This window comes from Sprattus sprattus (assembly GCF_963457725.1).
Source record: "Sprattus sprattus genome assembly, chromosome: 4".
Taxonomy (NCBI): Eukaryota; Metazoa; Chordata; class Actinopteri; order Clupeiformes; family Clupeidae; genus Sprattus; species Sprattus sprattus.
This window is the reverse complement of record NC_137923.1, coordinates 33,118,725-33,142,874: the sequence shown is the minus strand read 5'-3', so window position 1 is coordinate 33,142,874 and position 24,150 is coordinate 33,118,725. Positions and strand designations below refer to the sequence as shown.

The window sequence follows — 24,150 nt, the reverse complement described above, 5'->3', positions numbered from 1 at the left end:
CCATCTTCAATTGATTTCAATTTAGTGCTTAAATCCTAAATATGCTATCAATGCATTCTTGGTGGTATTACATTTGTGGGATTATCATCTGTGAGCAAACTGTAATCAACTCACGTCAGAGCCAGTGCAACAACTATGCAATGCAACTGTTGGAACTGTTGGAACGGTCCGTGCTGTCAAGGTATTTTGCCGTTCAGGCCTTTTCCTGGATGGGCATCTCTAATCCTTTAGCACTGCTAGAAGACTCAAAGGCGGTTAACTGCTGCCATAAGACTGAGCAAATAAATGTTATTTATTTACAATCTGAGATTACATTAATTTCATTAATTTGTAGTTATTAAATGTGTGTTGATATCCTTTACTGTTGTGTTTACAGTGAAGCTTCGCCTAATGAGTAGGCTGCATACTTGCACAATGACCTTTAGCTCTGGCGGACATTGAAATAATGACTAGTTTCAGAAGTTGATGAGAGGATTAGTACAATGCCTGTTATGTTATAATGTTTTGAGATGAACGGTTGCTAATTGGTATGCTATTTGGGGGAAAAACACTGGTGCATAGATCCACCTTAACAGTTGTCAGGTAACACAGTTATCCAAGAAGCTGCAATGTGATCTTTTGCTATTGGTGAAGTAAGGGTTGTATTAACTTAAACGCATGTAACTAGCATTCGCATATTCTGACTTTACAATTCCAAAAGCCCTTTCTTTAGCTATGACTGCGCAGTGTTAAGGACGGTTTAGCATAGGACACCAGTAGAAAGATCACAACTGTATCACTGTGACAAATCTAGAATATGCTTTGCAAGCTAGATGATTGTGTGTGAGAAGTGATCTACAGAACTGCTCATCCCTAGTTTTCCTTCATCGCCAAGAGAATCAGCAGAAGGTGTATAGCGCTCAGAGAGACAGAAACTCACCCCACATGTTCCTGCTGTTTTCGTTTGGAGGAGGGATATGACTGGAGGGCAGACCACGTGAGCAGAGATGTGGAAACGTACGCTGGTATGAGGGGGAGGGGGAGACGGCAGAGAGAGAGAGACAGAGACAGAGACAGAGAGAGAGAGAGAGAGAGAGAGAGAGAGAGAGGGAGGGGTGGGGTGGGTGGAGTCACTGCAGAGGCATTGGGGATGACTGAAGAGGAAAGACAGCAGTGAGCTCCCCTTTTTTTCTTCCCCTCACTCGGAACGAGAGAGGAGGATGCTGCGGCCAGAGAACAGAGGAAGCTGGAGGAAAGACGTGAAGTGGAAGAGCACAGAGGAGCGAAAGAAGAGTCGAGCAAAAAGAAGGGATGGAGAAGTGACACTGAAGGTGCGAGGTGTGTAGTGTCTCACCACCTCTCTCCACAGGAGACCCCGTGAGGCAGAGAGGTGATGAGGAACAGACAGGGAGGCAGGAGGGTAGGAAAGGAAAGATGGATGAGGGGCTTGCGCAGTGAGGATGGAGCAGTGATCCTGCCCTTACTCTTGAGTGTGCATGCGTGGACGTCTGCTGCTTTTGTTATTCCTGCTGGTCTGCAGCTGCGTCTCTGCTCTCCCTCTGCTGCTTGTAGCCAGACTGATGTCCTCAACTCCTCATCCTCCATGCGTCCTTGTCCAGAGGGGGCAGCTCTGCAGGGCGAGAGTCTGACCATGTCAGTGTCTGAGGCTAAGGACATTCCAGGAGCCCCCGCTTCTCTCTCTCTCTCCCTTTTCATGCCTCTTGGTTTTCATCCTCTGGTGATCTGTCGGATAGGTTCTCCATTGGTGTCCCGGGCATGGCTAGTCTCCAGTGCTTGAAGGCTGGCTTTGTATGTTTGCATTGTGTGGTTTGTGGGGTCAGGTCTGCCAGCCGTTGTTGCAGAATGCTGTGTCACTGTCGTTCAGCAAGGACTCATCAGAAGCTCAGGGGAGGGGGGAGAAGGGGAGGGGTGCCTGGTGCGCCACTCTACCTGCTACCCTCAACTGGCCCCGTTAGCTACATCTCCAGATAGTGGTCAAGGAATCCAGTTTATGTAACCAGAACATTGTGGACAAATCTGTTGGGGTGGTGTGGAGGTTTGTCATTGTAATGGGTGAAAACGACTTATTTTGGATGAACAGTCGTAATGTTCCTTACAGTGCTGCTAAATGAGACAGGAGGCGACGCTAGCAGCAGGGTATGCAGGTGTTGCATAGCCTCATTTGGCAGCCCACATTGATTTTAATTTATTTATTTTTCCCTCCTCTTGAAAGCAGTTGATAAGCAAGGCACTCGGTGTAGATGAGTAAGCTTGGTCATTGCCGCTCAGTTAAGGATCACTCTGGAGACATGCTTTGTGGAGACGCATTCACACAAGCGAGATATGTTCTTGTGTCTAAATGTAAACACAGTCCTTGGACACGTTTTTGCTGGTGCTGTCCTTTGTCCCTCTTAATCACCAGCCCCCAAAGGACTCTACCCCTCCTTTTTTCCACCTTGAATTGTGTGGGTCAGTCCATTGCCATGGCAACTGTGCAGTCCAGCGCCACTGAGATGACACTATGATTACCCTGTGAGGAAGGCCATGTGATCAGGGGTGTAATAATTGTGTTCTGTGGCATGCACACTGTGACTGTTAGTTGCCATAATCAATGCTAGAACACCATGAAAAAAATATAATATTACCCCTTATTAATTGCAGTGTGCAGGAAGAACCATGCTAATGTTATTGAGGGGTGGGCTGAAAGGACAATCACAAAGCTGAAGATGTTAAGACATTTACCATCGTGTTCTGTGTGTGGTGTTCATTGATGCATTCGTTTGTACATGTTTAGTGCTCACTGTGGATTTGTTCTTTATGTGAAAATAGCTTCTGGCCAAGTTGATTGTTTGCTGGGTGATTCAGATGGCTAGGGAGATGGGGGCTATTGTACAGTGAAAGCTTTAGGCAGTAAACACACAGAAGAGCAGTAGCAGCAAAGCCTTACACAAAGCTTGGGGAGAGTTCTATCTGGTTGCTAAGTGATAATTCATTTCTGTATGGTGATTATCAAAGGCTGGCTCTATTTAGTTGGATTTGATCAGAATCCCTGAAATGTTTACGGGTTACACTGAAGTGTAAATCAAGTTCAACTCCAACTGCGTTTCCTAGTGCAGCCCTTACAGTGTCACATCTTCCACTGCTGCACCATACCCAATAATATGAAGTCTGCTGCTTCAGCCACTTCTACTGCCGGTCAGTGTGATCATTATCGTAGTCCTGATTTGGGCAAGAGATGACCAATGGGGCAGCCAGACTTGTTCTCAAGCGAGAAACCATATTAAGCCAACCAGTTGTTACCATCAGACATTTCACACTTGTTGATATATTTTTTTTTCTGGAAAGGAGCAATGTGTGTGTCTGTCTGTTTCTGAGTTCCATTTTCTGAGTTCCATTTAATGAAACGGTTGCAGTAGAGCTGCTCAATTATGAAAAAAATCATAAGCACGATTATTTTGGTCAATATTAAAATCACGATTATTCAGAAGATTAATTTTGAGTATGAAAACATGATGCAATTAATTTACTGAGAACTTTGAAATTTCCCCTTAAAAAATGTATTTGTTGTGTACACACTATATGCGTAGGAATGTGTTGATCCGCCAAGGTTGACGGATCCCCATTCAAAGTGAATGATAGGTAGCTCAGACACCTTGCAAATCCTCTGACATATTTTTGAGTTACAATAATGGGGTTTTTACATTGTACAGTGTCTATTTCTCAGTAACTTAATACAAATATAAGCAAAAAAGAACAACTTTTAGGTACAAATACGACCACCTACGGAGTTTGGTCCATCTTTTTTTTTTTTTGCTTCGCTGTTTAGACGTGACCATAATTGTGATCTGATTGGCTAAAGCCTGTGCTGTCGTAGTCGGCTGTCAACTGTTGATGCTGCTGATTGGGGGCTCACTGGCATGTCCCGCCTCCGGCCAGTGGCATATAACTTCCTGATGCCAAAAGGCAGTTAAAGATTGAACTCCCTCTCGCCGCGTTGAATGCTTTTGGGGAAGGACTGAGTTGCGGAAATTAATCGTTTCAACTCGATTATATGAGTTTGGAGATCGTTTGCCCCAAAAATTGAAATCGTGATCGAAATTCGATTAATTGCACAGCCCTAGTTTGCAGTACACAGTTTCCTAACATTTTCAAACTCCTTAAATGGTCCTTTGTAGCATTAGCCACAGTTTTATTCGGTGCCTGCTGTAAATTGTTAACATGGAGAGTAATACTTGCAGTCTTGCTTTATCAGCACAATGACCTTGCTGAGTGCTTAGGACATAGTGATAATGTATACTGTTTCCATATTGTAAAACTTAGTGTGTGACAGCTAAGGTAGTTGAATGCTGTCTTCTGCTCTTGTCTACTTTCTTAGCGGTCAGGCACGCGGCGGCGTTACCATGACGATGGCATCTCCGATGACGAGATCGAGGGGAAGAGAACCTTTGACCTGGAGGAGAAGCTGCGGAGCGATCGCTTCAGCTCCGATCGGGTCAAACGGCTGGAGGGGAAAGGTGAGTCACTTCACCTGAAGGAAACCCACCAGAACTTCCACTCAGGCTTTTGATCTGTTATGTTAGAATAACGTTTTCTGTCGTCTGGCACTTTTTCATTGACACTCTGCCAGAGAGATGTGCTGCTGTAATTGCTGCAAAAGGTGGACATACCCAATATTAAAGTTAAAATTGGATAAAAAAAGTAGGATTCACTTCCTCTGATATTTGTTGTGCTCAGAGCAACCATCTGCATGTTTCATGACCATTGGTATAATTTCTCCTGCCAGATGTTTTATTTTAAGGGTACGAGTAGTGATGCACTGTTTGTTTGTAGATTTCAACTTCGAGTACATCCAGAGGGAGGGACTGCGGGACCCCATCATCTTTGAGAGGCCAGAAGGACTGGGCATCAAGTAAGACCATTCTCCTCCCACTCTTGAGTTTCGCTCCACCCTCTTTGCTCTAACTCAGACCTGGCCAAAGTGTAGCCCCAGGGCCATTTGCTGCCCCTTGGCTGTCCCTGATCGGCCCGTGGATGTCAATGGTAAATAAGGAATCAAACGTTAAACGATAAAAATTGATATTTCTATTAATTTGTATACTTATACTATTGGATTGCAAGCTTGCTCTCGGGTGTGTGTGCCATGTGTATTGGACGCCTGGGCACACCTTTAATACGGCTCATTTTTCATGCTGAATTGAGTTCAGCCTATTTGTCCGGCCCTCCACAACAATCCTACTATCTCATGTGGCCTCTAGGGGAAATTGATTGCCCTGCTCTAACTCCTACTTATGCAAACTGCATCTGTTCCACTATTCTCTTACTTATCCTTTCATCTTCCTTTTTAAACCCTTGTCATCCTGTTTGGTGTTTCTCATGCCATTCAAGAACTGACACAGACTGTGATCTGTTCTCTCATTCCAGGATGCCAGACTCTGACTTCAGTGTTAACGATGTGAAAAGTTATGTAGGTAAGGATCACGCTGCTTCCCTTCCCCCGTACTTTTTAGTTTCCTAATCGTGCCATGTATTCATTTTGTGATCTGCATCTTTACTCACAGTCCTGCCCTGTCTTTTTCTTCCTTTTAGGCAGTCGGCGAGTGGTTGATGTGATGGATGTGACCACTCAGAAAAACATTGAGATGTCTATGGCACACTGGAGGCGGTACTATGAGACTCCACCTGCCCAGAGAGAAAAGCTGTACAACGTTATCAGCCTGGAGTTCAGCCACACCAAACTAGAGAACCTGGTCAAAAGGCCTGCAACGGTTAGTAACACCAATGTGTGCATTCACAATCACAGACAAATTCACTTTCATTGAGAACGCACTTGTACCTGACTGACCTAGATCTCTTCAACAGGACTGTGAGCATCACATGGCATATTAACATCATATTCAGGAACGTTGAAGTAAATATTGCATTTTAGTCAGGTTGCTACTCATTTCAGTGAGGCCGCACCCCACCTTCTGAGCAGGGGTCTACCCAGAGGTTTTTTATTTTTCTCCAAGGAAGTTTGTCCTTGCCAGTGTTTGCTCCGTGTGCGCTTAAGGCACTAAGGGTGCAATATGCATTAAAATAAATAATATTGCAAAATTACCCAAAACCGACCTGTCAAGTTTGCTCTATGAAACAGTGTTTTTTTCACCCTTTGTCTCTCAGGTGGACATCATTGATTGGGTGGACAACATGTGGCCCCGGCACCTGAAGGAGCGGCAAAGAGACTCCACCAATGCCATCATAGACATGCAGTACCCGAAAGTGCAGAAGTAAGACCATCCTTTCCTTTTTTTTTTTTTTAACTATGCTTCTCTCCATCCCTCTCTCTGACTAGCACACACACCTTCGTGTGTTCAGTTGCATCATAGACATTAAGTTCTTTTTGAGTTGTCACTCATACAGCTGCAAATCAAAAGGTATGGCAGCCATCTTTTAATGTGGAGCAGTGACATACTCCTGCTTTCTGTCCTTGTTTTCTCTGCTATTCATTTTATACTCATATTTTGCCTTCTCCTTTTCCTGGCCTCTCCCTTTACTTTGGCAGATATTGTTTGATGAGTGTGCAGGGCTGCTACACAGACTTCCATATTGATTTCGGGGGCACGTCTGTCTGGTACCACATATTACGAGGAGGAAAGGTGAGTCCAGCTCACAGAACATTCCCAGCAAGAGCTTGTTAGCCCAACACACACTGTTAAGACTGGGTGGAACAATCCAATGGAGGACTGGCCAATGCATCTCACATAGCCCAGCTTCATCACAGTATGATGGGCCATTTAATTCTTCAGGATAGCTTTGTAGAAAGTGTTTATGATCACATCTTAACTCAAACATGACTTGGCCATACATGACTTGGACTGAATAACAAACGGGCTCCAATTTCGTGTGTAAGACTGACATGAGATGATATTCCAATTGAGGTGAGGTAATCCCGGTCCCCTCTGCTCCCTCTCAGGTCTTCTGGCTGATCCCACCCACACCACAGAACCTGGATCTCTACGAGAACTGGGTGCTGTCGGGCAAACAGGGGGACATCTTCCTGGGTGACAAGGCCACCGACTGTCAGAGGATAGAACTCAAGCAGGGATACACGTTCATAATACCATCAGGTGATCAGGGGTTCCTACATGCACAATAAAATCCTGTTGTATAAGCTGCACCGTTCATAAACTGCATTACAGTACTATATATAATTGTATAAAACAAGCCTTTGTATTGAACGCACCTTTGTATTAACTGCAGTTTATTTTAATGTAGCATGATCATGTCATATACAGCCGCGAAAAAATTAAGAGACCACTTCAAAATTATCAGTTTCTCTGGTTTTACTGTTTATTGGTATGTGTTAAAGTAAAATGTACATTTTAGTTTTATTCTATAACCTACTGGCAACATTCCTACCAAATTTCAAATAAAAATATTGTCATTTAGATCATTTATTTGCAGAAAAATGGCAATTGGTCAAAATAGCAAAAAAGATGCAGTGTCTTCAGATCTCGAATAATGCAAAGAAAACAAGCTCATATTCATTTTTAAACTACACAATACTAATGCTTACACTTAGGAAGAGTTCAGAAATCAATATTTGGTGGAAAAACCTTGATTTAAAATCACAACTTTCATGTGTCTTGGCATGCTCTCCACCAGTCTTTCACATTGCCGTTCGGTGACTTTATGCTACTCCTGGCGCAAGAATTCAAGCAGCTCGGCTTCTTTTCATGGCTTGTGACCATCCAGCTTCCTCTTGATCACATTTCAGAGGTTTTTTATGGGATTCAGGTCTCGAAATTGGGCTGGCCATGACAGGGTCCTGATCTGGTGGTACTCCATCCACACCTTTACTGGCCTGGCTGTGTGGCATGGAGCATTGCCCTGCTGGGAAAAACACTTCTCAGAGTTGGGGAACATTGTCAGAGCAAAAGGAAGCAAGTTTTTCTTCTGGGACAACGTTGTACTTTGCCTGGCTGAGGTTTGTAAAAGACCATAAGGATTGAAAAAAGCTGACTGGAGGGTCTTCTAGTTCGTCTTCTCTGATGAGTCCAATTTTCAGCTTTGCCCAACACATGGTCGTCTGATGGTTAGACGGAGACCTGGAGAGGCCTACAAGCCAGAGAGTCTTGCACCTACTGTGAAATCGGACTCATCAGAGAAGACGAACTTAGAAGAACCTCCAGTCCGCTTTTTCAATCCTTATGGTCTTTTACAAACCTCAGCCAGGCAAAGTACAACGTTGTCCCGGAAGAAAAACTTGCTTCCTTTTGCTCTGACAATGTTCCCCAACTCTGAGAAGTGTTTTTTCCAACAGGGCAATGCTCCATGCCACACAGCCAGGCCAGTAAAGGTGTGGATGGAGTACCACCAGATCAGGACCCTGTCATGGCCAGCCCAATTTTGAGACCTGAATCCCATAAAAAACCTCTGAAATGTGATCAAGAGGAAGATGGATGGTCACAAGCCATGAAAAGAAGCCGAGCTGCTTGAATTCTTGCGCCAGGAGTAGCATAAAGTCACCCAACGGCAATGTGAAAGACTGGTGGAGAGCATGCCAAGACACATGAAAGTTGTGATTTTAAATCAAGGTTATTCCACCAAATATTGATTTCTGAACTCTTCCTAAGTGTAAGCATTAGTATTGTGTAGTTTAAAAATGAATATGAGCTTGTTTTCTTTGCATTATTCGAGATCTGAAGACACTGCATCTTTTTTGCTATTTTGACCAATTGTCATTTTTCTGCAAATAAATGATCTAAATGACAATATTTTTATTTGAAATTTGGTAGGAATGTTGCCAGTAGGTTATAGAATAAAACTAAAATGTACATTTTACTTTAACACATACCAATAAACAGTAAAACCAGAGAAACTGATAATTTTTAAGTGGTCTCTTAATTTTTTCGGCGGCTGTATATCTAAATGCTATGTAGTTGTGGTGCAAGTGCTACTAGCCATTTTTAAGTTGAATGAGGTGGAGATGGGCATTTCAAGCAAAAATACCCCCCCTCCATGCGCACACACACACACACACACACACACATCTCATTCCCACGCGCAGTGAAAACTATTTATTGTGTTGTGAGGGAATGCACACTTAACGTTTAGGTAAAATCGTTAATCGATCCCCTGATGGCCTAGTACCATAAATGATAATCTAATGACAGCTTGCAGTGGGAATCGCAACCATTGAGTAAATGTGTTGGAGAAGGGCACAGGGTATGGGGCACTTTTACCCTTTCATTCACTGAATTAATATTATAGTAAGCTCATGCTGTCCCATTATTTCTCTCAGGACTGTTTAATGTCTATATGAACATCAAGTGGTTTTGATCACTTTGATCTGAAGACTGCCTATTCTTGGTGATCTGATTTTGAGAAATTAAGCGTTGCTTCAGGCTGTGCAGCAAATAGGGTTCCCTGGTTGCTACGCTAGCTAGCTAAGCAGTCATTTTTTTTATATATATATAACTTGAAACTTTTTAATGGCCGTTTCATTTGCATGAAATGGTCTCCTCAATGTAACCAGTAAAATTATAATAGGAAATATATATAATATATAAATATAATAGAAACCCTCAGGGTGCGTTGCAGCTTCATATTCACACTTTTAACATAAGTTCATATTAACACAGCAGCTGCCAACTGCCAACCTCAAGATAGAGATAGCTTTGATGGGTAGATACCCTCTGGGTGCCTTTGTAGCTTCATATTAACACAAGTTCATATTGGGCACGCTACTACCAAGCAACTACCAACTGGTAAGAAGGCTAGCTAGAGATGGCTAGGATAGTTCATAGCTAGGTTAACTGGCATGAGACCTTGCATGTTTTACAAACCTCTCACAGAGGTTCTCACTCCATAGCATCACGTTAAATAGGCAACAGTCAGGTGGGAATACACAACACCTGTGACTTGTGGTTATGGAAGACTCCAGTGGGGATGAAAATGTGTTATATATCCCATGTTGCTTTTACCTGATTTTACAGGATTTGTATGTGAGAGAAGGAGGGGTTGAGAGACCCATTAGTGTGCGAGTTACCAACTACCGGGCTGGAAAAATGCAATCCCATGTATAGGACGCGTCTCTTTAAACCACATGGCTGCTGACATTTTACAAAATCATTGCATGAACCGCAGTTCATAGTCAGGAAATTACGGAACACTATCCGCAATACACAGCAATGTTTTTGAAAAAGCTGACCCATTTCTTTGTATCTAGGCTGGATCCATGCAGTCTACACACCTGTAGACACGTTGGTCTTTGGTGGGAACTTCCTGCACAGTTTTAACATCCCCATGCAACTCAACATCTCGGGCATAGAGGACCGCACACGGGTGAGAGACCCATGCTCTCGGCACGCTTCTTCTCAGCCTGCTCATGTTTCCGACATGCTATGAGCACCTCATTTGAGTTTACATGCATTCATCTCATCCTTCCCCACCTCAGGTTCCTGCTAAGTTTCGCTACCCGTTCTACTACGAGATGTGTTGGTATGTCCTGGAGAGGTACCTGTTTAGCCTGACCAACACCTCATACCTGACGCCCGACTTTCAGAAACACTCATTGGGCATCGGTAAGGAACAGCAATTATTTAGGAATATATGGAGTATAGCTTTTATATTGCAGAACTTAATATATCTGTATAAAATTCACAAGTATACATGTTTAATTACAAGCCATATATTCGTAAATGTCTCAACAGTGGTGCAATACAGTAAGAGCCCAGTTAAAATAACTGCAAGACCTCTGTCCCCCCTTCCACTTTGCTTTTTTTTCAGGCCTGAAGCGAGAGGCCTGTAGCCAAGACGGTGAAAACCTTAACGGCCACAACAAAGAGGAAGATGACGAAGATGATGAGAAGCCCCCCTCTCCCCTCATCAAACCTGGAGTTAAAATTAACCTGACTCCCTTTGAGCTGGAGGGGATGTGGAGCCTGCTGGGGAAGCTGGAGTCTCTGCCCTCCCACAAGAACTGTGTGCCTGCTGGCATCCACAACGCACCTGCCCTGCTGCATGACATCAAGGTAATATGACATCCCATGGGTGTCAGTGAGTGAGAGGTTTTTTAAAACGCTCATGTTTTATTCAAACCAACCACTAAGGTTTGAGCCGAAGGTCTTCAGAGATAATTTTGATGCACGTACTGGGCTTTCAATAAGTGGTTTACAACCCGAATTCCGAAAAGTTGGGACGTTTTTTAAATTTGAATAAAATGAAAACTAAAAGACTTTAAAATCACATGAGCCAATATGTTATTCACAATAGAACATAGATAACAGAACAAATGTTTAAACTGACTAATTTTACACTTTTATCCACTAAATTAGGTCATTTCAAATTTGATTCCTGCTACAGGTCTCAAAAAAGTTGGGACGGGGGCAACAAATGGCTGAAAAAGCAAAAAAAATTGAAAAGATTCAGCTGTGAGAACATCTGGGGCCGTATTCACAAAGCATTTTATCTTACCACTAAGAGTGCTCCTAACTCGCGCTAAAACATTTTACGTAGGAGTAATTTCTTAAAAGTGATTCACAACGCCTCTGAGACCTACTCATACTAAGGATAATACAAACTCCTAAGCTTAAGATAAAAGCACCGTTGCTATGGATGACGTCGATTCCCATGCACGAGTTTAGAAGGGGTGAGGACGGTGATTGGTTGTTGACAGGCTCTCTCATTAAAAACTCATTCGTGACGTCCCTCTAACAATCCCACTAGGCTATATCAACTGAAAAGAAGAGATTAAGCTAGGCTTCAAATTAAGTCATATTAAATAGTTATGGACAGTGCAGTTAGCAGAATGCACACGCATGATGACAAGTTTGTGCATCCAACGGGAATGACACTTTGCACGTTAAGAGAAAAAGAAAGCGATCAATATAAAATATGGCAATTGCATGTAATCAAGGCAGTAATAATTAAAGCACCCAGCAAACTGTTAGGCTATTATATTTCCAGCCCTTGACCACTTCAAATATCAGCACATACGGCCCTTCAAGCGAAACGAACGTGAAACGTAGCCTAAGCGAAAGCCTACTGGTCCTAGGACCAATAGCCACTGTCACCCCAGCGGCATCCAGCTGGTAAGTTCTCAAAAACCTGCTGCAGACCGCTCTCCGTTGAAATGCACGAGTCATCGGTACATCCAGGCCACGGTGGGCGAAAACGTCCTCATCTTTTGATGGGGCAATTATTGTAATGTGTGTCCCGTCACTGGACATTCCTGCGATCGCCATGGAATTTACTTTGATCTTGTGTATTGTTGGCGATTGGCGATTGTCCAAAGGCAACTGGATAAACTGTTGGATGATGTGGGGTCTACAGTGCGTTGATAGTTTGATGAATTAAACGGCTGACTGATGATTCCCAGTGTCGTCATTTGCGTTTTCCGCGAAGCCAAATAGGCTATCTTTATGTTTCCAAACATTTCACTTCAGGACACATCGTTGTTTAAAGGCGTCATTGCATCCCGCGCTAATTCTACGACAATATTAATACCTTCACTGTTTAAGCAATGTCTTTTATCAATTCCAAGTCGGCTGCAGCCATCTTACGATTTTTTGTGAATAAGTCTTAGTGACTTAGGAGTCCTCATGAGGAGTTTTAAGCTGTCTTAGACTTAGGTGCTACTTTTAGGGATAAAATACTTTGTGAATTGCTCTTAGTAAAAAAAAATAGGAGTCCTAAATTTAAGACTGACACGCCCATTATTTTTAGGAGTTTCTCCTAAATTCGCCACTTATGAGCTACTTTTAGCCCTAAGATTCTTTGTGAATACGGCCCCTGGTAACTAATTAAGTCAATTGATATCAGGTCTGTAATATTATTAGCTTTAAAAGGGATGTCTTAGGGCGTATTCACACCTACCCCGTTTGGTCCGGACCAAACGACCAAACGGACCAGATTTTCGTTGGTTCGGACCTTTTGGGATGGTCTGAATACAAACCACCGAACTCTAGTCCGGACCAAACAAGCGGACCGAGACCGAGCTGAAAGGTCGGACTCAGTCCGGATCAAACAACCCTGGTGCGAACCTTTTGGAGGTGTGAAAGCAGACTGTACCTAATCCCAGACTTTTTGCTATTTTGTACCTCGGGGGCTTCCGACGTTGGTCTGGTGTTGCTGGGTAACAGAGTGTAAAGTGCTACTGTTACCGGTATTAATTTGTCAAACTTTTGGGAAAAACGAAAAATCTTAATACAATGAGTAGGGGACAAACCTGGGCCGAGGAGGAGACCCGTGCGCTTGTGGACATTTGGACAGATGCCCACATTTCATATATGTTGGAGCGTACACATAAAAACGCGACGTATTTGGCATATTTTCTGAGAAAATGAAAGAGGTTTCAATCGTTCGCCTGATCAGTGCAGGCTCAAATTGAAAAAACTACGCAAGACGTAGGCCTAGGCCTATATAAAAATTCGGGACACCCTGTCAAAAAGTGGTTCTTCCAGTGATGCCAAGCTGAAGTTCAAATACTGGCGGCGGCCGTCTTTATTTAAAATTCGCCGTGCATATGGAAACTATAGCGTTTTTGCCGGTTTCCAGGGTCAAATTCAAAACTGACACCTAGCTGGCTCCATGCACCATCGAATTACCTTTAAAAAGAGCCCAGATTTAAGAAATTTGAACTTAGCCTACTTGAGAGAAACAAGAGCATTAAATGTATATCGCGGGTGCATATAAACATGAGAGGGAGAGAGAGAGAGAGAGAGAGATGATGGAGGAGTGATTAAGAGAGGGTAGGCTATATGGATTCAGCTCTGCTCAGCTCTCTACAGCAGCAGTAACATTGTTACACAGTTGTGAAAATAGCAAAACATTGAAAATGCATATAGATTTGATAATATTAGCAATAATGGCACGGAAAGCGTCCATGAACTGTCTTAGCACATTGTGTTGCGTGTGTCGGTTCTTCTGACCAATAGCTGAACGACCTCGGGGCGCGTGGCTTTGTTGACAGAATTTGGTCCGTTTACTGAAACGTACAGTCTGAAAGCGAACCGCACCAAAAAAAAAAAAAAAGGTTCGGACCAAAGCAAGTGAACTATCGGACTTTCCTGGTCTGAATACGCCCTTAGAGAGGTAGAGTCTCTCAGAAGTAAAGATGGGCAGAGGCTCTCCAATCTATGTAAGAGTGCGTAAAAAGATTGTGGAATACTTTAAAAACAATGTTCGTCAGCGTCAAATTGCAAAGGCTTTGCAAATCTCATCATCTACAGTGCATAACATCTTCAAAAGATTCAGAAGAACTGGAGAAATTACTGTGCGTAAGGGACAAGGCCGAAGACCTTTATTGGATGCCCGTGGTCTTCGGCCCTCAGACGACACTGCATCGCTCATCGGCATGATCGTGTCACTGACATTACTAAATGGGCCCAGGAATACTTCCAGAAACCACTGTCGGTAAACACAATCCGCCGTGCCATCTGCAAATGCCAACTAACGCTCTATCATGCAAAAAGTAAGCCATATGTGAACATGGTCCAGAAGGGCCTTCTTGTTCTGTGGGCCAAGGCTCATTTAAAATGGACTATTTTAAAGTGGAATAGTGTTCTATGGTCCAACGATACCACATTTGACATTCTTGTTGGAAATTATGGACACCGTGTCCTCCTGGCAAAAGAGGAGGGAGACCTTCCATCGTGTTATCAGCGTTCAGTTCAAAAGCCAGCACCTCTGATGGTATGGGGGTGCATAAGTGCATACGGTATGGGAAGCTTGCATGTTTTGGAAGGCACTATAAATGCTGAAAGGTATATAAAGGTTTAAGGGCAACAAATGCTCCCCTCCAGACGACGTCTATTTCAGGGAAGGCCTTGTGTAGTTCAGCAGGACAAGGCAAAACCACATACTGCAGCTATTACAACAGCATGGCTTCATTGAGGAAGAGTCTGGGTGCTGAATTGGCCTGCATGCAGTCCAGATCTTTCACCTATAGAGAACATGTGGCGCATCATTGAACGAAAAAAATACGTCAAAGATGACCACGAACACTTCAGCAGCTGGAAACCTATATCAGGCAAGAATGGGACCAAATTCCAACACCAAAGCTCCAGACACTCATAACCTCGATGCCCGGACGTCTTCAAACTGTTTTAAAAAGAAGAGATGTTACACCATGGTAAACATGCCCCCGTCCCAACTATTTTGAGACCTGTAGCAGGAATCAAATTTGAAATTAGCTCATTTTGTGCATAAAATTGTAAACTTTCTCTGTTTAAACATGTTTTATGTTATCTATGTTCTATTGTGAACAAAATATTGGCTCATGTGATTTGAAAGTCATTTAGTTTTCATTTTATTCAAATTTAAAAAACGTCCCAACTTTTCCGGAATTCGGGTTGTACATTGTATTTACCTATCGGACTGAATGGTATGATGGATCATGATTTTAAAGGAACAGCTATAGCAGCCATGGTTAGAAGCTTGTAAATGGTGTTATTTCCAAACAATTCAAGCTATAAAACCACCACTCACATTAAGAGATGTCTCCTTGTTTCTTTACTTACCAACTGCCCGTGTTTTCTTGTCTGTTTCAAGGCACTGCTAAAGGAACATGCTGCTGACCTCCCCAAGCTATCCTACACTGGAAAACCCATTGTGAAGTGGCCAAGGAGAGTGAGTGCTTTAGCATAGCTCCTTTCAAACTAGCACACTTCCAGGCACCAGACTGGTGATTCAAATACAAACAGTTGCAGTCAATTCTTTCACCCCCTTAATCCACAGTACATTCTGGTGATGTGGTTAAAGGGCTTGGATAATTTGGAGTGCGACTGTATATTTAAACCTTGTTTTAACCAAAACTGTAATATACTAATTACAAAATGAATTGATTAAAACGCATTAAACCTCCATACTAATGGAAACCACTCTTTCCCACTCCCTGTGTGTAGCCCTCGTGGTATTCACCTCCTCCTGCCCCAGCCCCTGTAGGGCGCCCTCGTCTGGCCACTACGGTTGTGGCGCCACGGCCACAGAAGCCGCCCTCGTCCATGTCGGTGTTGCGGCGGCGACGTGTACGTTGCAAGCGCTGTGAGGCCTGTCAGCGCACCGAATGTGGCGAGTGCAACTTCTGCCGAGACATGAAGAAGTTCGGTGGCCCCGGCAAGCTCAAGCAGACCTGCGTGCTTCGCCAGTGCCTGGCGGTGAGTTGGCATTCTGCATCATGGTCGCTATATGTGGGTTTCTGAACCGTGAACAATGATCGTGAGGCAACGTTTTCTTCTTAAATACACACACACCACTATCTGCTTGTTTTGAATTGTTTTTAAGTGGGGGGTTTTGCTCTTATAAAATATATGTCTACATAGCTTTTGATATATGGCATGCTTGTTTGCTTTCACTGATGGCCTTTTTTCCCTCCCTCCAGCCGGGCCTGCCCCTCTCAGCCGCGTGTGAGGTGTGTGGGGAGGGCAACCCTGAGCCTGGCGAGTCCCAGACCTTCTCCCTCATGCTCATGGAGTGCTCCAACTGTGCCCAGATAGCGCACCCCGGATGCCTCAAGGTACACCCCATACAGCTTGGCCAAACCACACAGCTGACATCCCTTGTGCCATCATCAACAGTCCAAGTTCAACGACTGCTTGTACCTTCTAAATCGGATAGTTTAGAATCAGTCATCCCCCCCCCTCTATTCACTTTGGAAAAAAGCATCTGCTAAATGCCAGGCCTTTACCCTTCTGTTCTTTGAGGAAGGCAGACTTCCAAACAGCAACCAAATGTATGTAAATATGAACATGCCTCATTTCCTTGTGCTAATGGAAGAACTGCTTTTTGGCCAACTTCACTCATGCCCTCCCACGCAACCTTCCTTCTGCCTCTTCTCTCCAGGTGGCAGGAGAAGGAGTAGTTAATAAAGACCTGCCCAGTTGCTGGGAATGCCCCAAGTGCGTTCAGGACAAGGGCAACAACTCTGAGGTAACCCTTTTGTATTTTTCTATGCACTAAAACCATCTTAATTTGCTGCTTTTATAATAAAGTAAATGACGTAGTACTAATTTGCAATTAGTACTAATTTGCAAAGCTTAAAAAAGTATCAAGTCTTTGCATGGCCTGGTTTTGACATGGTAAACTCATAGCTAAATGCTTCTAATCTTCACTGGTGCTGTAGCGAGGCATGGGTTTTGGTTGCCGTGTGTGTGTGGGTGTAAATGGCCGTGTGTGGGTGTGGGTGTGGGTGGCCGTATGTGGGTGTGACTGGGGGGGTGTGTGTGTGTGTGGGGGGGGGGTGGCCGGGTGGGTGGGTGGGTGGGTTCCCGGGTGGGTGGCCGTGTGTGAGTGAGAGTAGAGAGACACAGACAAAGTATCTCTGAGGCATTGTAGGAGTGAACAGCCTTGGCTGTGTCTTTGGTGAAATTGCACCTGTGTGAATGCTTTGTGTTTGTCTGTGTATCTGCGTATGTGGGTACGTGTGTGTGTGTGTGTGTGTGTACTTGTGTGTGTGTGTGCGTGTGTGTGCGTGTGTGTACCTTTGTGTGTGAAGCTGATAACGGCCATGCCTGTCTCTCCTGTGTGCCAGTCATCGGGCAGCGGTGATGAAGGCCGGGCGAGCGGGTGCCTGCTCCTGCTGCCTGCGGCCCAGCGCCTCTTCGCTCCCGAGGGGGCCGCGTTGGGCCGGCAGGGTCAGGGGGCCGGGGCCGTTTGGCGAAGGGTGGGCCGCCCCCCTTCCTCCTCCTCCTCTCCCCTCCCTCTCGCCCAGGGGTCGCCACGGCAACGGGCGGGCACCCTGGAGCAGCAGCGGCGGCTCAGGAAGAGGGTGAGAGGTGCCGTCTTTCCACCGCCGCACGCTCTCCCCCAATCGTCCCACAAAACCCCTCGCTCGCTCACGCCATTTCCCCCTCTCTGTTTCCCCTCCCCCTCCCCTCTCTGATGCCCCACATCGCCATCACCTGCCCGCCCCACCCTTCGCTACTGAGGCAGCCCGCGGGAGGGGAGCTGTTGAGGGTCCAAGGTGTGCTTGGTGTTTCATGCATGTGAACCTAAGGGGCCCCTCCCCTCCCCTCCACAGATGAAGTGCTGTGACGTGGTTGTAAGTGCTGCCAGCAGAGGCAGACATTAGCGCTGAATGGAAGTGTCCTGCTTTCAAGCGAATGAACTCTCACATGTCACACTCTTCTCTTATTGCAGATCAAATTGGAGCGGAAGAAAATCCACATGGTAAGTGTAGAAATATGACCGTGGTTCTCAAACCTGTTCTTGGGGTTTCCATGATCTCCATACCTGACTTGTACAAACCAAGAACATTCTAATTGAACCGACTGATCTTGGACATAGGAGATTTGCTAGGGGGGATGTTAAGGGTAAAGAACCCTAAAACTATGTAGGTCTATATATGGGGATTACTCCAGTGGACTCCCTAATTCCTGCCTCTCCACACAATGACACTAACTGTCTTCCCCTGTCATGCTCAGAAACGGAAGTCCTCCTCTTTGGATGGTCGTCCTGCTAAGATGTACCGCCGGCATGGCCACGACCAAGATGAAGATGACTCAGTCAGTGATGACGATGACGATGATGAGGGCATGCGACCAGGGCCAAGGAAGATGTCACTCCACGCCCGGGGCGGGGCTTCCGCAAGTCGGCGTGGTTATGGTGCTGGGAGGCGGGGCATGTGGAGAGGCACCTCCCACCGGGGTAGGGGTCGAGGCAGCGGGCTGGCCCCCAACTCTGGGTTGAAGATGAGGCGGGGTTTTGGGGTTCGAGGCGAGAGAGGCGGACGGGTAAGACTCCGGGGTGGATCCAGGATGCAGCGGCGACGCTACGAGTCAGATGACGACGACGACGACGACGACGACGACGACGATGACGATGACGACGATGATGACGACGACGATGACGATGACGAAGATGATGAGAGCGACGAGGAACACATGAGCCACGCAGAGAAAGACCATCGACGACGGAGACGGAGACGCAGAAGGAGAGGAGATGATGACGACGAGGACGACGAGGATGACGAGGACGATGAGGACAGCGAGGACCTGGACGGGGAGATGGACGACATGGACGAAGAGGACGACGACGACGACGACGAAGAGGAAGACGACAACCAGACCGACTCAGATCCCGAGCCACCGGTGCTGCTGGTCTCGGACCTGAACGACGAGTTGCTGAATGGCTCCTACCTGACGGTCACCCTTCAGCGCCCCACCAAGGCCAAGCGTGACCCCGGCTCCATCGTGCCCAAGCTGGAGGCCGCCATGTCCCCCCGAGCGCCAAGTGGCAGCAGCCCCGGCCATGGCTTCATCCAGCGCAAGACTCTGCACAAGGCACGCCACAAGAACGGCAGCACAGTTGCCACCGGCAACGGCCTCACGCAACCAAAGGGTACTGCTTTGGCAACGCCGGGCAGACACCCACGGCATCGCAACTCCAACCATCGTCACCATCACCACAGAGACGGCGAGAGGGACACGGCCTCACCTTCCAGCTCGGCGTCGTCTCGCTCCTCAGTTTCACCCACACCACCTCCACCCTCATCCTCCACCTCTCCTCCTTCGCTCCTCAACCATCCCTCCTTCAGGGAGGTGGGGAACGAGCCGGGCGCTGAAAAGGAGGTGTGGGTCTCTGTGTTCCGATACCTGACACGCACTGAGCTCAGCGTCTGCATGACTGTCTGCAAGGCCTGGTACAAGTGGTGAGTGCCCCTACAGTCACGCTCGCACTGTCTGATGTAACCAACCTATGTCAGTTATTGGACAGTGTCAAACATCGGCCATTCTGTTAAACAATCAAAATGATAAGTTTAATATTGGATTAACAATCTATAACTTCATTTTAATAATGGATTAACATGACAATGCAAACGTTTGACGAAAACACACAACGTCCGATAATTTACACAGTGACGATATATATATTAAAATAGAATTATTAAGTGGAAACATTTGCATTCAACCAATAGTTACTAGCACGGATTTCTCCGTCCACTAACACACATGTTCTGTTTCACTTTCCCAGGGGCTGTGACAAACGTCTCTGGACTCGGATAGACCTTAGCCGCTGTCGCTCTCTGACCTCCCAAGCTCTCTCAGGCATCATCAAGCGCCAGCCAGTGACCCTGGACCTCTCCTGGACACCCATCTCCAAGAAACAGCTCTCCTGGCTCGTCCACCGAATGCCAGGTAGTGGCATACACAGCTGCACACACAAACACACACACACACACACTACAGATGCGCAGTTGGCAGTCGCAGCCGCGGACTCCGCTTTTAAACCGCAGATCGGGCGGACGACGTGACAAAAAATAGTATTTTAATTAAATTTCGGGTGGGTGGCGGTTTACCCAACGAAATTCAAAATAAATGTTAAATGTCGTTACCTACATCCAAGCACATTTTGAAATAATCCAATTTTCATCAGGCAGTAAATTGGCCTAGTTCCGTGTATGCATACAAAGCAGGCAAAGGAAGTAAAAAAGTTTAAATTAAGTGACGATCCATCCAATGTCGCGTCTCCTTGCAGCGCCGCAAACCTGCAAGCTATGAGTCAGCTGTCAGTATTGGAAGAAGCCTTAACGTGTCGTAGATTGAACTGCCTGGGTTATTTTGTTTCGTTAGGCTATAAGTTATATTTTAAAACAGCCAGTCATTGTAGCCTACCACTCGTGGAATAAGGAATTTCAAAGATGATGGAGTGATTTGACTCAGAAGTGACATGGGGCATTGGCTGCGCGAGATGTTCAGAACAAGTTAAACTTCTAGCTCAGTAACATCAACAGCTAAGAAAGAAGGTAAGAAAAATAGTCGGAAAACTTTGATTTGCAAGGCAAGCAGGCAAGTGTTGGGGTTGTTACAGTATACTATATAGCCTACAATGCGGTGAAATTTCGGAATTAATAGGCTCGTATCGGCGTTTCCTTAATAGGCTTTCTTTCATTTAGCAAAAAAAAAACAGTAGGCTATATTACCATATTAAAATGGTGTACCAAATTGCGTTTTATTACAATGATAAAAAATTCTAGGCCTACTAGCCTATGGTAAGGTCAGGTTTGCGGATGTGCTTGGCTATTTATTTATTTTTCTCCCTGTGCATCAATCGGTGACAGACGTCACTTCACTGATAATATTCTGGGGATAGGCTACAACCTAGCCAATAGGCTATCATTCTAGGGACTTTATCCTTTAAATATCTTTGCGGCATTGGATCAGTCTCCTTTTAAGAACAGGCAAGAACTTTCTAGGCTCGCGTCAGCCTCACGTCAGCCTCGCGTCAGCAGCGCCTATAGCTAAAAACAACAGGCGGATGGCGGATGTATGCGGTTTTGAAAATTGGTAAAAAAAAATTGGTAGATGGATGACGGACGGATCATGTGTTTTGTGATGCGGTTGTGGAAGAAATAGTAGCCCATCCGTGCATCTCTAACACACACACACACACACACACACACACACACCAACTCCCCTTCTTTACGATAGTAAAACTATTAAGGCACGTTTGGCACGCCAGACAGAAAGAATGCCTTTCCTGTCAATAAGAAGCTTGTGGTATTTTCCAGGGCTCCTTGCAGGTGAATGGAAATGTACTTGTTTGTCAGTCAAAGGTTGTCTAATCGTCAGTGCTGTTGCTGTTGGCATTATCAGCCATGTTAACGGTGGTAAAAGCACGTATTGTATTTGGGACAGCGGGAAGATGACCACCTTGTATGTTGTGTCCCTCAGGTCTGAAGGATCTGCTGGTGGCTGGCTGCCCCTGGCTGTCTGTGTCAGCTCTCAGCTCCTCCAGCTGTCCGTACCTGCGCACCCTTGACCTGCGCTGGGCCGAGGGCGTGAGAGACAGCCAGATCAAAGACCTGGTCACACCACAAGGTGAGATGCCTACACAAACTCCTCACACATTATGGCCCATTTGATAGGCTGCAATGTACAGGTCTGGCTCAGTAGGCAGAATGAGGGCCCGTGGTGCACTCAAGCTGTGTTTAATAAGTGCTTAAGTCTCAGACCATAGACCAGAGAGATGCAGGCTGAACACCCTTCGTAAATATGGCCCAGTGATGTTCAGTGTGTTCAGGTTGTGTCTCTAAGTGTTGCATGTAACATTGTGTGCATTTGTGTGTCCAGGCATTGAGTCGCGCAGCCGACTGCGGGCCATGCAGACGCTCCGCCTGTCGGGTCTGGACATCGGCGACTCCACGCTGCGGCTGCTGCTCAGACACATGCCCCTGCTGCGCCGACTAGACCTGGCCCACTGCCGGGCCATCACAGACCAGTCCGTCATCCTGCTCACTGCCACCGGTTCCCCCACACGCCACACGCTCACCGAGCTTAACCTCGCAGGTATGCTGCCTACAGCCAGGCATTTTAAAGTGAAAGAGGTGTGTGTGTGTGTGTGTTCTATTTTTGACTTTTAACCCTCCCTTCTGTTCTTTCTGTTTGTGTGTGTGTGTGTGTGTGTGTGTGTGCGTCGCAGGCTGTCATAAGCTGACGGACGCATGCCTGCAGTACCTGAAGCGTGCGTCTGCGCTGCAGCTGCTGGACCTGCGGGGCTGCAAGGGCGTGACACGCCGCGCCTGCGAGAGCTTCATCTCTGACCTCTCCTACTGCACCTACTTCTGCATGACCGATGACAAGCTCATCCAGAGGATATCCTAACGGCGCACGCCCACACACTCACACCCTCTCCAACACACACCTGACCACAGCAGTCGCTGTAACACACCCAAAGTTCTCCTCAATGTCAGTGACAAAGAGTGAGTGAGAGGGAGGGAACAGCTCCACTAAACCATTGGGGCACGAGGGCCATTATGGCAGGAAGAGAGAGAGTAGTGGAGAAGGAGAGGATTTAAATGAATGAGCAGCCCTTCTTCCCTTGAAATGGTGTTATGGGGGGATGCAATGGCTGCCTGAGAGAATGTTAACGGCTCCTCTGTGGGCTGGAGAGGCGGTTGAAGGCCTGAGCTGGGCTCCAGTGTTTTAAGACTGACACTAACTAACAGTGAGCACCTGTAGAACTAGCGCCCTCATTGTGTGTGTGTGTGTGTGTGTGTGTGTGTGTTTGTGTCCGTATCCACATGGAGACCGGTCTGTGTTCAGTAGATCAGCAATTTTGTTCTTTTTGGTGAACAGCTGACAGTCCAGCCAGGGTGAAGGGGGATGTCTCGTAGCATTGCTGTGTAGGAGACGAACGTCTGGTGGCAATTGGCCAGTGGCACTGGACTTTAACAAGGCATCAAATCTTGAGCATAGGTGAGGACTCTTTCCGTCTGCCCCCACCAGAACCAGAACCAGAACCAGAGGTAGCAGGGGCCTGATGGACTGCTAGTCAAAACTGAAGTTGGGCCTACCATCTGCTGTCCGTGGCAAGCTCCAGAGGTGGATGTGTCGGGTGGAGTGGCCTACGCTCCAAGCCTAGTGCCAACTGAGAACTCTGCTTTAAGCCAGACTAGCTGTGTGGTTTTTGCACAGCCTCAGTTATCATGTTTCCATTCTTTTAGCTCCTTTTCCGCTTTCAGTTTCAGCATGTCTATTTTAGAATTTCTGCTCATCTTCAAAACCCGTCCTAAAATTTGCTTTTTTGGACAGCATCAGCATCTGTGGGTCTTCATTCTGGAACACCACCACCACCGTTCTCAATGTCTGTTTTGTTGTTTTTCCGCTGTATTTACGTTGAGTGGTACATTGCTCTGTCTCACCCTGCTGTACCTGTAGTCTCGACTAAAGGGTTGTTCATATTTTCTGTGTAAATTGTTTTGCTCTGTCATTAAAAAAAACATGACTTTATAGTAATACTGCTTGAAGCTTCAAGGTGGCAGTTATTTTCTCAGAGGATGTTAGGGGATTTTTTCAAGAAAGAAAAAAAAGAAACATAAAAACCTTAAAATAAAAGACAATCTCAACACCATGTCTGGTCTTCTCTTCTAGAATGCACTATGGCTTTCGCTGTGTCATAAGAAGGCATTTCTTTTGTTGCTCTTCATGAATTCACAAGCTGGTGTTCAACATCAGCTAACTTTCTTAGAGCTCATGTTTTTAATGTAGTCCACAGCTCCAGGGTCCTGAGCGAACATGTCCATTACCTGGAATACCTACCAAGACTCCCTGCTTTTTTAACAAGGTTTTTTTTTTTAAATCAGAAATTCTACATGAAGGCAAGTAGTCAGAAAATCAAAACATATTTTAATACTGTTCATAATTGTCCTTTATGTACAACGTGCAGTCCCATTATGTACTGGTATGAAGT

At 45.7% G+C, this 24,150-nt stretch overlaps 1 protein-coding gene across 4 annotated transcripts in view; it reads left to right on the top strand.

The window, feature by feature from the left end:
* The window catches only part of kdm2aa (lysine (K)-specific demethylase 2Aa), a 25,385-nt gene extending 1,574 nt beyond the window's left edge, over positions 1–23,811 (top strand). The window contains exons 1-22 of one of the 4 annotated variants that reach the window (XM_080836987.1): positions 1,194–1,310; positions 4,355–4,493; positions 4,810–4,888; positions 5,401–5,447; positions 5,566–5,744; positions 6,139–6,245; positions 6,521–6,614; positions 6,932–7,085; positions 10,190–10,305; positions 10,418–10,544; positions 10,750–10,994; positions 15,514–15,591; positions 15,867–16,118; positions 16,343–16,477; positions 16,804–16,890; positions 17,492–17,728; positions 18,100–18,129; positions 18,384–19,609; positions 19,933–20,096; positions 21,633–21,779; positions 22,032–22,247; positions 22,381–23,811. In XM_080836987.1, the coding sequence (XP_080693113.1) occupies positions 1,200–1,310; positions 4,355–4,493; positions 4,810–4,888; positions 5,401–5,447; positions 5,566–5,744; positions 6,139–6,245; positions 6,521–6,614; positions 6,932–7,085; positions 10,190–10,305; positions 10,418–10,544; positions 10,750–10,994; positions 15,514–15,591; positions 15,867–16,118; positions 16,343–16,477; positions 16,804–16,890; positions 17,492–17,728; positions 18,100–18,129; positions 18,384–19,609; positions 19,933–20,096; positions 21,633–21,779; positions 22,032–22,247; positions 22,381–22,562 (4,152 nt within the window). In that variant the 5' untranslated portion in view covers positions 1,194–1,199 and the 3' untranslated portion in view covers positions 22,563–23,811. Of the gene's footprint in view, positions 1–1,193; positions 1,311–4,354; positions 4,494–4,809; positions 4,889–4,945; positions 5,020–5,400; positions 5,448–5,565; positions 5,745–6,138; positions 6,246–6,520; positions 6,615–6,931; positions 7,086–10,189; positions 10,306–10,417; positions 10,545–10,749; positions 10,995–15,513; positions 15,592–15,866; positions 16,119–16,342; positions 16,478–16,803; positions 16,891–17,491; positions 17,729–18,099; positions 18,130–18,383; positions 19,610–19,932; positions 20,097–21,632; positions 21,780–22,031; positions 22,248–22,380 lie in introns of those variants that run through there. The other 3 variants (XM_080836984.1, XM_080836985.1, XM_080836986.1) reach the window with 3 other exon arrangements.
* Positions 23,812–24,150: the final 339 nt, after the last annotated feature.